Below are 14157 nucleotides of genomic sequence, written 5' to 3'. Positions count from 1 at the left end.
TTGACCTGTGTGTGTTTTACGAAGAAAATAGGTTCTGTGCAGTAAAATTATTATGCTAAAGCAGTGTTTCTTAAATGAAGTGTTTCACTATGTAAAAATAGTTTTGCCAAAAAAGTGCTCTTTGTAATCATTATGCTTTGGAAATGATATTGCAACATAAAAGGTGGTATGTGAGGTTTAAACACACAGGTTAGGAGTGGTTTATTTAATTTTTTTTTTTTAATTTTTTTTAAAACAAGTTTCAGGAATGCATTAATCTGCTTTCATCCAGATACAAGGTCACTTAAAGCTGGTACAATTTTTAAAGGACATCTTAAAGTTAAGCAACAATGTACAGTAGTCTTTTAGATTGACAAAGTTGACTTAATTCTTGAAGTATGTTGATGATATGTAATGTTTTAAAGGTGCAAAATTTCAAGAGTACATTGTACCTCTCGCAGAAAGCTATATCATATCAATGTTGTCGGGATTAAAAATATGATTAGTATCTTGGAATATAGCTGGTGGACAAATAAGTTTAGCGTTTACTGAGGTACAGGCAGGTGCAATTGTCATAGATACTGGAAAGTGAGTGTATTTTGTATACACTGGGCTTGGACTGTAACTAGAATGTCCTAGTCCTTGAGTCTAGTTGGTTTTAGTAATTTTTACATGGCAGTGATTCACTCACTTGAACTATTAGACTGATACATAAGGGTTGTTGCCCTAGGGTTTTATAACCAGTAGATGTTTATGTGAAATTCCAGCATACTTTTTAAGAGTGCATCTTTATTGTTGAGGCTCCAAGTTAAAACCAGTTCAGTTTGTTCACTCTTGTAAACTTTCTGTTTTCACCGTCTGAGGCTGTATCAGAGGAGCTTGGATATTGGTAAAGTTCGGTGATGGGAAAGAAAAAGCAGGTACCCCAAAACCTAAACCAAAGCTTGTGTTTGAAACCCCCTGGTGGACAGAGACTTCTTCTCTAAAGGTAGGTTTTCCAGTGTCCATCTAGGTTGTCTGCGAGCCATTAGCCCTTTGGGGTGCTCAATTTCAAGATTTTTTGGGCCTTCAGGAAAACAAAACTGTAGGTTGACTTCATCAGATTGTAATTCTACAATTGTTGGGCTTACTTGAGTGCATGATGATGGATCCTTGGCTTGAGTCTTTTTTAGGAAATGGAGAGTTCCTTGGCCTGATATTGACTCATTCTCTTCATTTAGCATCAAAGAATTAAGCCCCATGTTTGTAGTATCTGGAATATCAATGAAACTTGTTTGTGTTAAAATCGGTGGACAGAGAGAACCAGTACTGCATTGTAATTCTTGCCCTACTTTCCCACTTGCTGTAGAATGCTTGGATCTTGAAGAACATGGAAACATTGGCACAGAGTGGATTGGTGTCGGAGGGCAGCTGTAGAAACCAGGCCTGTTGCAGAAGGGCACAGACATGAAGGCAAAATCTAAATCGGTAGTCTTGTCTGGGTTTGGGCTGTCCACCACCCCCGTCCATGATGAATTTGGGGTATAGGATTTTTTATTGGAGGAGGGAGGTGATTCCTGGTGCAAACATAGTTGAATGTGGCTCATAGGTGTCCCACTGTGTAATCTGAGTAGGTTTGCCTTCGGACTAGTACAAGGATGTCTGGGCGACAGCTTTCCGGGTAGTCGTCCAGGAGTACCCAGATTGGTGGCGTGGTTTGCTTCTTCATGCTCTTTAATTTGTCCTAGCATTTCAAATTCCATGTCCTCCTTTGGTATGCTTGGGGGAGGAAAAAAATTGTTACAACTGTTGACTTTTCTATAACCCCCCTCCCCCCAATTAACATGCTCAAGTTGCATCTCCTCCATTTTTTGAACTTAACATTTTAACATTTTCATATGGCGTGATTAGCACATACCGCAGTTTGGTTTGGTCCAATGACTGATAAGCCCTGTATAATTTGAATTCTAACTTTGAGTTAAGATAGTAATTTCAAATAGGGAAGACTGAAATCAAGGTAAGGTGGTCATCACTGATCATAGTGCTGAAGTGTGGTGACGTGTTGCATGTTGAATATTACTTGGAAAACGTTCACTGTACTTGGAAGGTGTAGACCTCATGATCCTCGTTCATTTGCACATCCTACGAAATTGTACAAATGAGGTACAGTTCACTGTAGCTTATGATGAAAGATAATGTAGCCTACCACTAGATATCTCTATTTGTAAAGGTACAGTTCACTGTAGCTTATGATGAAAGATAATGTAGCCTACCACTAGATATCTCTATTTGTAAATATGTATGTGTATAGATATCTATGTCCATCTATATAATATCCTGTATGTATTCTAAGCTATCGCTTTTTGCTTTATTTATCTTCAACTCTGAAATCCATTGGCAGTTAAAGACTAGATGCAGTATTGAAGTCCAACTGATTTCACTGTTTTCCTTTTAAAGCCTAAGCTAGCTGGCCTATGTACATGCAAAAAAAATTCTTACTGGCTTTAGTCTCCTATTTTATTGTATAACTGCCTCCATACTTAATGGTTTATTGTGCCACATCAGTAGTCCACAATGTGTACAATATGGTGGGGACAAGAAGTTGTACTTTGAGATGTTCTGCTAAAAAATTACAAAAATTGAGGATGCCTCTTTCAACATAACAAAGCTCCCTAGTCAAAATGTGGGGGGTGTGCTCTACTTTTATGTCCGATCTTGCTAATATTTCAAGTTTACACAGGATGCTTGTTCCTGCTTGCTTTCTTAATTATCCTGTCAGTGACTATTTCTGAATATTTACTTAATGATATTAATGTGTTACATTTACACAAGATACAAATGTTGTTGCTTCACTTTGGCTGCCTAGATTGCTCCAGAAAACATTTAATACTTGTCAAGGATTAAATAAACTTCTACACACAAATATAATGGCGGTAAGCGTATTTCTAGAGAAGTCACATTTTGTGGAGTTTGTCTTATTTTGACAATGGCCTATTACAGGCCATCTCTTCAAATAATGTTGCGTTGATAGCAGTATTTGCCCTTTAGTTAGAAAAAATAACTGAATATCCCCTGTTACTCTGAAAGATGAAACAGTGGTCCGTAAAGAATACTTATGCATCTGTTCAATTTGTCTTAAATGTAGATCTGAATCTTGCACTAGAGATGTTTTGAAAAAAGCGTCCATGCCTGCCATGGCATTGCAGCAGTTTTCAAGAATTCCCTGCCTGTATTGTTTGTGTACTTTCCCCCCCCCCCCCCCCCCCCCCCCCCCCCCCCCCAAAAGCCAGATACCTACAGTTTTTAATATATGACTATAGTTCCGTTTTCAACATGGCATTTTCTTCCCTGAAATGGATTAAAGTAGTTCAGGTGACCTGTTTCGATCACTTAGTGTGTCAAAGGTAGGCAACGTAATCTGCAGATATACTTTAGTGGAAAAGTGACAAGGGAACTAATGTTATGACATACATTCTAGAACCCTGGCATTTTCAAAAGATTTAACAGCATACTCCATTCTAATATTTTACGTTCCAAATTTACCATTAAACAAGCTGTATATAATAAATATGGGAAAGAAATTACTTGCTGTCACTTAATCACTTTACTGAGTTTTACAGATTTTTTTTCTTTTCTTTTCTATGGAGTTTATTCAGCTTCGTTTTCCATTGAAATAACAAACTACAATGTAGGTAATGTGATGAAGCAGCTTTTGGGAGATAATGCCCTGAAACTTTAAAAAAAAAAAAAAAAAAAAAAAATTTAAAAATAAAATGCTGTACAGTTCTACTAACACATGGTGTGGCTTCTCCCCCACCAGACCACACCAACACACCCAAAAGAATTGGGATTTGAAAGGATTGTAAGAGACATTGATACCCACTTTATGTCAAATGTGGAGCCCATGAATGATGGTATTTTATGGTCCACTGTTGCCATGGTATAGGGTGGCTGTGGTTCTGAATCATTCCAGTACTTATCCTTCTCCAGGGCTGGAAAATTCTCATACATTTCATCCACGGTCAGGAATGAAACCTGCAACATTAAGTGTGACATTGGCAATACAGACAGCCTGGCTCAATTGGACTAACCTTTCAAGGGTGTCATTTATACAGATTGCATACACACAGAGTCCCAAAATGTGCATATGAAACTTCTCACATAGACACCTGGATTTATTTAAAAAAAAAAAAAAAAAACTTGTGTGGATTTATGGCAACTGACCCATCCCTACACACATTTGGGAGAAACTGAAAAGTGATACCCTTGATTAAGTAGGGAAATGCAGCAAGAAAGAAGCTACTTTTTTTACCCTTAAGCAGTTATATTCCAGTAACACAAGTCATTTGTGATACCAGGGTAAGACTGACAAACATTATGGCCCAGTGGCCTGGATCAACCCAGAATTCACTTATTTTGAGGAAATGTAGATTGGACAGACATGATGGTACAGTACATGGTGGCTAGCTTATTGGTAGGGTAACACTGCACACTGAATGTTTCATGTGATTTGTACTATTTATTGTAATGGCAATCGCAACACTGTGTGCCAGGTAATACTCTTTCAGACTGTTAAGTACCTTAACACCTTTCCCTGACCTCGGAAACACAGATGTTGTTCTGCACATTATTTTACATTTAAAGTAGTTTAGAACAAATGTATTGTCTTGAATGCAGGTGCTAGTATCTCGATGCATTTGGTTGGGGAAGAGATCTGCTATACCAGCAAATTACATTCTGCAGCATCTTGATTGCATATGTTTGGGGGCGATTATCATGCTCTATACATGCTTCAGGGTGGTATTGAAGGCATGTTCATGTGTACATATTTACAAGGTGGTTGTGATTTATAAAGGGTAAAGTGTTAAATGTGCATATACTAGGTTTTATTTTCTTTTTTTTTTTTTTTTTTTTTTTTTGGCATAAATGGATTTTGCTAAACATATATGCAATTTTGATGCTGCAGCACTTCATTGGCTAGTAGTGCATTCTCCTGGCTGTGCTCTGCAACTAAGCGGGAAGATAATGTATGATGACATTGTGGCTCTCCGTTTTATGGGGTAAGTGAAAGGCATATGTAATGACATCACAGCTATTACAATGAAGAGTACAGGCCACATGGAAAAATTGAGTATTCAGCCAGCTACCACGTCCAATACCATCACATGTGCCACTTTATCACACCACTTTACCTCAAAATAAACTAATAATTTGTTGACTCAGTTCCCTAATTGTTATGGATGGTTTGTGCTTTAATGGACTTAAACTGCTTATAGTTAACAAAAGCACCTTCTTGCTAGATGCTCTTATTGCAATATGAGTGTAGCCCAGTGCTCCAATTATTTTAGAACAAGACACTGCTGCTATTTGCCTCTAAAAGGCAGTAGATGCATGTTTTATGTATGTGCATCCACACCATACCAAAACTGGATGTACAGTGGTGTGAAAAACTATTTGCCCCCTTCCTGATTTCTTATTCTTTTGCATGTTTGTCACACAAAATGTTTCTGATCATCAAACACATTTAACCATTAGTCAAATATAACACAAGTAAACACAAAATGCAGTTTTTAAATGATGGTGTTTATTTAGGGAGAAAAAAAATCCAAACCTACATGGCCCTGTGTGAAAAAGTAATTGCCCCCTTGTTAAAAAATAACTGTGGTGTATCACACCCGAGTTCAATTTCCTTAGCCACCCCCAGGCCTGATTACTGCCACACCTGTTTCAATCAAGAAATCGCTTAAATAGGAGCTGCCTGACACAGAGAAGTAGACCAAAAGCACCTCAAAAGCTAGACATCATGCCAAGATTCAAAGAAATTCAGGAACAAATGAGAACAGAAGTAATTGAGATCTATCAGTCTGGTAAAGGTTATAAAGCCATTTCTAAAGCTTTGGGACTCCAGCGAACCACAGTGAGAGCCATTATCCACAAATGGCAAAAACATGGAACAGTGGTGAACCTTCCCAGGAGTGGCCGGCCGACCAAAATTACCCCAAGAGCGCAGAGACGACTCATCCGAGAGGTCACAAAAGACCCCAGGACAACGTCTAAAGAACTGCAGGCCTCACTTGCCTCAATTAAGGTCAGTGTTCACGACTCCACCATAAGAAAGAGACTGGGCAAAAACGGCCTGCATGGCAGATTTCCAAGACACAAACCACTGTTAAGCAAAAAGAACATTAGGGCTCGTCTCAATTTTGCTAAGAAACATCTCAATGATTGCCAAGACTTTTGGGAAAATATCTTGTGGACTGATGAGTCAAAAGTTGAACTTTTTGGAAGGCAAATGTCCCATTACATCTGGTGTAAAAGGAACACAGCATTTCAGAAAAAGAACATCATACCAACAGTAAAATATGGTGGTGGTAGTGTGATGGTCTGGGGTTGTTTTGCTGCTTCAGGACCTGGAAGGCTTGCTGTGATAGATGGAACCATGAATTCTACTGTCTACCAAAAAATCCTGAAGGAGAATGTCCGGCCATCTGTTCGTCAACTCAAGCTGAAGCGATCTTGGGTGCTGCAACAGGACAATGACCCAAAACACACCAGCAAATCCACCTCTGAATGGCTGAAGAAAAACAAAATGAAGACTTTGGAGTGGCCTAGTCAAAGTCCTGACCTGAATCCAATTGAGATGCTATGGCATGACCTTAAAAAGGCGGTTCATGCTAGAAAACCCTCAAATAAAGCTGAATTACAACAATTTTGCAAAGATGAGTGGGCCAAAATTCCTCCAGAGCGCTGTAAAAGACTCATTGCAAGTTATCGCAAATGCTTGATTGCAGTTATTGCTGCTAAGGGTGGCCCAACCAGTTATTAGGTTCAGGGGGCAATTACTTTTTCACACAGGGCCATGTAGGTTTTGGATTTTTTTTTTCTCCCTAAATAATAAAAAACCACCATTTACAAACTGCATTTTGTGTTTACTTGTGTTATATTTGACTAATGGTTAAATGTGTTTGATGATCACAAACATTTTGTGTGACAAACATGCAAAAGAATAAGAAATCAGGAAGGGGGCAAATAGTTTTTCACACCACTGTAGTGGCCTGCGCGTTGGTTAATGGTTTCCAGCAGAATAAGCTTCCTGATGTGAAGCTTGGCTGAGATATTCCTGATCAGTCAGCCAGTTCACTGAAAAGTGACAACAGGTACCTGAAATAAACTGATGAGAAACCAAAGAAGTTCTTCAGTGCTAGTATTCAGTTTTGATCCTCTTAAAAGGAAACTAAAATAAACTGTGATTATCACGTTTAACAGCTTGGTAATATGAACTACTATACAATAAATGTGACTCATCACTTAGCATTTAGCTACATTTCTCTATTGGATCAAGGGTGTCGTCACTTCTCAGATTCTCTGAAATGTTTTTTTTTTTTTTTTTTTTTTTAATCCCAATATTTGCGTGAAACAATGCATAGGCATGTTTCAAGCTTATTGTTGTGTGTGTTAAATGGACCATGGGTCTGAATGATAAAACTTAAAGTAGTTTTTAAAAAGTGTTATTAAAAAAGAAGCTGTTTTAACGGTTGAATTAACCTCTATTTGTTATCACTAAGTTTCAGCTTTTTAAGTGCAAATAAAATTCTCAGTCATCTTGTGGAATGCTGGTAATGGGTACCTGCAAGTTACGATCTAGTAACCAGTTGGTCTCAAAGTCGTCATCATCTTCACCGAAGGGGTTAATCAACTGTTCTGCCACCTGTAATAGCCAGTTTTAACACTATAAATAACAATAACACTTAAATGTAAAGAGCAACAGACTAAGAAGCAGAAAATGTACATCAGCCTGGAGTGTGGGTTACATTTTAAGAGTTGAACACTGGCCTTGATGTTGTCTAACTCACCTTTAGCCAGCCAGCATAGAAGAAAAACTGCAAGAGAGTGAAAACTGGGATAAACAGGTCCAATTCATGGCCTGGATAACCCTGGGTAGGATCCAAAAATTGGCGACCAATCAAAGAGGCAAGGAAGAAGCTGTATACAGCCATAGTCACAACCTGTTATGAGGAAACAAAAGTTTTGCTTTAAGAAGAAACCATTTTCTTTTATTTTATAATTTCATTGGCATTATCTGTAACGAGGAGTGTTGACGCAGCAATAACCAGATAGAGTACTGACTTGAGTAAAACTAATTTTCACTTCTTGGGCAAATCCGCAGTCCTTTTATGCTGTGACAGATAATCCACTTTCAGTTTCTGTATGCACAAAACAAGTGCACTTAAACTCTTAATGACAATTATAGAGAATTTCATTATGTTTACACCTTTATAACCAAGTCAGGCTCTTATTTGCAGTCTTATTGTACATGTGGTGAGTTAAGGTTTAGTAAGACTGGGTGCAAGTGCCCTTATTAAGGTGATCTATGGCAAAAGAAACAGAAAATACAGATTGTGTTATACCTGAGTGTAGACCAGTGGGATACTGATCCAATCATAACTGTACAGCTTCCCACATTGGTCCCGCAAGCTGTTAAGCTCCTAGAGAAAAAATAATAAAAATTTATTAGTTTCACCATAGCCAAAAATATTGTTCTGAGACAGAAACCGTGATCTTTAAATGATTTATATACTACATCAAAACTTTGGTTATGCCCTAGTGAGATTTATAGTGTGAACAAATGTATGAGGAGATGTAAAATGTAGTGCCACTTACAGCGTGATCTCAAAGACAAAATACAAGAGAAAAAAAAAAAGCTTGCATTAATTGTTCAGTATTAGCTTCTGCTAGGGAGATCTATTCCAGCAGCTCCGTGTACAACTTTATCTTTCTACCTTTTTATCTGTTTTACTGTTCACTCCTACCACTTTTTTATGTGGACTCGTTCCCTGGACACTTTTTACTACTTGTGAATTTCCCCTTGGAATTAATAAAGTATCTATCTATTTGAAAAATCTGCAGACTAAATGTAGTTCCAGCAGTTAGACCACTTACACACTTATCTCTCAGTGGAGATGCTCTCCGTGCTCTGGTCATTTTCTTCTCTAAGTGCTGTTGGAGCATATATTGTAGAAGTTTGGAGTGTGGAAGTATATTGAAGGATGTAATTCAGTTAAAACGGTTGATGTTGTGGTGCAGCTTGTCAAGGGTTATTATAAATACAAGATAAGAGACACTGTTATACAGGAAGCAACCTCTGAAAAGGATTTAGCGGTTTATATTGACGCAACATTTTCATCAACAAAGCAATATACAGAAGCAATGAAAAAGGCAAATAAAATGTTAGGTTATATCATAAAAACTATTGAATTTAAGTTAAGGTGTGTTATGCTCAAACTATACAATCAATGCACTATTAAGCGCACATCTGGAGTACTGTGTGCCGTTTTCGTCACTACAGTACAAGAAACACATAGCAGCACTTGAAGTTGTGCAAAGGAGAGCAACCAAGTGCATCCCAGGAGTCAAAGTCATGTCTTACTCTGACAGACTCACAGAATTAAACCTGTTTAGACTCGAGAAGAGGAGACTGAGTGGGAACATAATCCAGGTATTTAAAATCCTCAAAGGTATTAATAAAATAGATAACAGCAGCATTTTTTCAGCGTATGAGTGAATCACATATTCAAGGACATCAGTGGAAATTAAAGGGAAGTGCATTTAAATCTGAAGCTAGGAAGCACTTCTTTATTCAAAGAGTTGTGTGACTCTGGAAGAAACTACCAAGACATGTAGTTGAAGCAGAAACTTTGACAACCTTTAAGAAAAATCTATATGCGATATTGCTATTAGCTAAACAAACTGGCTTGATAGACAGAATAGTCTATTCTCTTTTATCAAATTTATGTTCTAGGTCCTAGAACATAATCTAGAATCTAGGTAGTTATGGTGGTACATTGAAGCCATCAGTATTAACTAGGAGCTTCGCCCATTTTGTTAGAAATCTCTGAAAATTAAAGGACTTTCTTAGTAGTAACCTTGGCAAAGCTCAAGAAATATTCTCTTCTTGACTGATACAGCAGAATAGTAATAACAAAAAAAACAAGCCATATAACATACAGTACGAATATGCTGACAGTGTTGCACAGATATCATGGGGGCTGAGAGAGGGAGAGTGGGGTCAACTAACCTCAACAGAAAGTGCATACTGTATTCAAAGGCGATATCCGCACGGCTGAAACAAGTTCTCCTATTAGCCCATACTGTAAGGAGGCTGCTTCTGAGCTGAATATTGCAGAGTCAAGGCTGACTACCAGCAGCTCACTACGGTACAAATCTGTTAACTAAGATGACTTGTGGTGCAAGTCCACTGCAATCCTCACAAAGAAAAAATAAAAATGTATTGAATATAAAACGGTAAAATTTCATAAGGAACTTTGTATAAAAGCTTATTAAATGTGCAAACCACACTGACACATTAAATATTAATTCAATTTCATGCCTACCTAGATTTGTGCAAGACAATCCTCCATTTTATGACTTTTGTACAAAGTATATCTATTACTATTTACTGTAAAATATTAGATCTTATGGCCTCATAAAATATAAAGTATAGATAAAACTAAGGTTTATTTGTGTTTGCCATAGGGGTTATACATTTATTGTATAATCAAAGCAACAGAATGGGACAGTAACCAGCAAGCACTGTGTATACATTGAGTGTGACATCTTTGGTGTAAACAAATCCTATTTAAATTTCTTTGCATTTTTCTTTTGCCTTGTCAGTTATTGAGGCAAATTGACTGTTTTGCAACTGCAAAACTGGTATCCTGTCTTGTACTGATTCTTCATTGTTTCCAGCGAAATGTCCAGAACTGAACAATGTAGATTTTGAAAAGAGATTGATAGAATTCTCTTTTAAGATTTATGGGTCATTCACAGCTCATTACACCAGCCTCAAGAACCGTAGACCCAGAAATGTCCAATGCCCTAGCCGGAGGATCAGCTTTAAATAGCTGCTCAAAGTAGCCAGCCCAGCAGGTCACAATTACAACAACAACATTTATTCATATAGCACATTTTCATACAAAGAAGTAGCTCAAAGTGCATCATCCATAAGGACTGTTCCATCACCTGTCCTGACTCCAAGGAACAGATTCAGATATGCGTAATGTTTCAGTTCCTCTATAAGCAAGACGTGGCTCACTACACCATAGAGCCCTCATTGCCATTCTCCTCAGTTCTCAGTACAGACCAGAGTTGCCATCAAGCCATGTTCTGCGACTCCTCTTGATGAGATCCACAGTGCCATGCAAGATGAAACACCTTCTGAGAACACCAACAACACCCACACAACCCTCAGCAACCTTCAGGGTATTATCATGGAAGATCTCCCACATCACATTAGGATCAGCAGTCAAACCCATGTCTGCAAGTTCCTCACACAAACTGGGTGTAAACACATTAGAAACAGCCTGATCTTGGAATCTGGCCAGGTCCAGCCTCATTCCCCTTAGTAGGTGGTAGCCTACTGGACCTAAACTGGATCTTCAGTAACAACAAGTCTGCGGTAAGAATTCACAAACAGGGTACTTCTGTAGACCCTGCAGTTCTGTTGGAGCCTCCAGCATCTTCCCACAAGGGTGTGATCAATTTGTTTCACCGCAGCACCGGTATTGGAGTACCAAGTCAAATGACACTCTGGGCACTGCAACCAGGATCCAGCGATCCGCAGTCTCTGACCTTTTGCAAAGTCAAAGAACATGGAATCACTTTCACCATATTTGCCAGACCCATGGACACCAACACAATCCACATAGTCACCCATGACCAGAGTAGTATAACCTCTTCGGCCCCCATCAACCACCAAACAAAGTTGCAAATAAAATGTCTCCCTCACTTAGGCATCACTCACCATGGTCAGAGCATACACTGAGACAACAAAAAAGGCACCAAGAGAGGAAGGAGCTGATCCAGCACCGCAGCAGCTACTCCCCACATATGACAGCCAACAGAGCAACCAGACCAAGAAAATGTGTACCCACCTACAGAGATCTGGCCAGTCCCAGGTCTGCACATTTCGGAAAGTTCTGGCATTGCAATGCTGAGTTTACGAAGCTCCTCCAATGGCAGAGAAAGACCAGACATTTCATACGTCTACCCTAATGAGCAGTTTCAAATTGGGACCCAAGGGCTGCTGCTCAGTGGGCGACACCTCAACACCATACCAGATCCAATCCCCAACAGTCCTGACTCCATTGGCTCTCTGGCGGTTTTGACTCTTTTTGGGAAGAGCTACTACCATGGAGAGCACAAAGGAGTGCTGTTTTGGAGCTGCATGAAGCTTATACAGTGGCTGGAATGGCAGGAATGCCAATCCTGACACCAACGCCAAAGTTTTCTCTGCAAGTTGGAGGACCACTTGCAGGGCCAGATACAGTTTAATGTCATTCCAAGGACCCAATCTCACTAAGATTGTACAGGTGGTGAACCAGTTAAAGGTAAGAAAGGCTGCAGAGATCTGTGGTTCTCCAGGGGTGAACTTCTCGAGGCTGGTGGCCAATAAAGCTCACAAGTCCTATTCACTAAATTCTTTGAAAATAACATCAACTCTAGTTTTGAAAATCCTTGGAGTCCTACTGTTTAACACACTTCCTGGTAACTTATTTTATGTGTATATGGTTCTCTGAGTGAAGACGAAGTTCCTAATGCTTGTGTGAAATTTACCCTTAATAAGTTTCCAACTGTGTCCCAGTGTTCTTGACGCACTCATTTTAATGTAACAGTCTGGATCCACTGTACTAATTCCTTTCATAATTTTAAACACTTCAGCCATGTCTCCTCCTAATCTTCTTTTGCTTAACCTGAAAAGGCTTAGCTGTTTTAATCTCTCCTCATAATTCATCCGCTACAGTCCTGGAATCACCCTAGTCACTCTTCTCTGGACTTTTTCCAACACTGCTATGTCCCTTTTTCAGCCTGGAGTTGAAAACTGAATACACTACTCCAGGTGAGGTCTAACCAGTGTGTAATAAAGCTTGGGCATAACTTCCTTGGGTATACAGTAGGGATGCCCTTTAGGCACCTCCTACAGCCATTATACCAAGTATGGCCTGTTGACATTAAGGAAAGAAATATAACTCTTGACTGACTTGGGAATATCTGGGAATTCCTCATACATTTGTCCTGACTATATGCTATGATATTTTAGCCTGGTCCATCCTACTCAGTATTGTTTCAGCTATCCTTACAAGGATAGGCAAAAGTTGAGTGAAAATTGGTAAGTGAGTACTCGGAGGAGAGATGTCAGTCCTGCTAGTCTGTGGCAGTGTCTGCAGCATCCAAGTTGAAAGCTAATTATTTATTTGACGTCTTGTTTTTCTGCATTCTTTCACAGTGGGTTGATTACCTAATGGGCTGTTTTCACAGTTTTGGAAATTATGTCTTATGTTATCTCAATTTGCCACTTAAGTTTATTTATCATAAACTATATTTGAAGGGAGGATACTTTTCTGACACCTCTCCAAAACTTAAGTGTATTTTAATACACCAAGGAACATATAGTAGATTCCAAAGAGTAAAAGAACAACCTTATAGAACACTTCAATTCTCTGTCTGTCTAAATGGTTGATGTCATGTCTACTGGATTGTTGTCTTACCTACTACCCCTAAAATAGAACAAAAACTGTTTCCTTGTTAGTGTGTGTCTCTCTTTCATGGGAGTGTAGCCGCTGCTTCCTGAAAGTTAGTCTTTGCTACCCAGTTTTTGCACTACTCTAGACACAATACGCTTCTGTCTGAGGCAACTGTAGATGTCCTGTTCAGTGTCATTTCTAACCAAGACCCAGAATCACATCCAGATTCAAATGCAATCTATCTACAGGGTCACCAGGCCAGAACTCCTTCTCAGTAGTCCAAAGATGCAACCTCCCTCTGTAATCAGTTCGATCTTGGACTCAATTTTGTACACAACTGTACTACAAATTTTGCATTTTTGCAACCAGGATTCAAGTACACGGGTAACTGCCTCAAACCTCTTTCTGTGTGTCAAGTTGTATCATTTTCACACTGTTCAGTTATTTACTGTGGAATCCTACAATAAAATTGTATTCTTGTACCCAGGCTGCAACATTCCTTTTTGTGCAGTTGCACTTGCCAGTTGCCCCCAGCAGCATCCATCACAAATACTGGGCATACCACCTCCACCTATCTTGCTTCCAGCGTGGCAGTTGTTCTGTCGTGTTACAGTGGCTCACTTTCACTTGGCAACCAGATGCCCCTTTACACTATCCTGTATCTTTATCTTTTACATTT

General features: G+C 39.0%; 1 protein-coding gene across 1 annotated transcript in view; it reads right to left on the bottom strand.

Moving 5' to 3' along the window:
- Positions 1–911: 911 nt before the first annotated feature.
- Positions 912–14157, bottom strand: part of LOC114644497 (bestrophin-2-like) — a 74556-nt gene continuing 61310 nt past the window's right edge. The window contains exons 5-9 of the mRNA XM_028792582.2: positions 8367–8444; positions 7812–7964; positions 7586–7666; positions 3842–3993; positions 912–1737 (exon numbers count right to left, since the gene is read on the bottom strand). Of these exons, the coding sequence (XP_028648415.1) occupies positions 912–1737; positions 3842–3993; positions 7586–7666; positions 7812–7964; positions 8367–8444 (1290 nt within the window). The remainder of the gene's footprint in view (positions 1738–3841; positions 3994–7585; positions 7667–7811; positions 7965–8366; positions 8445–14157) is intronic.

This window comes from Erpetoichthys calabaricus, chromosome 2 (genome assembly GCF_900747795.2).
Source record: "Erpetoichthys calabaricus chromosome 2, fErpCal1.3, whole genome shotgun sequence".
NCBI lineage: Eukaryota > Metazoa > Chordata > Cladistia > Polypteriformes > Polypteridae > Erpetoichthys > Erpetoichthys calabaricus.
Note: the sequence above shows the minus strand (reverse complement) of the source record. Positions and strands in the feature narration are given on the sequence as shown.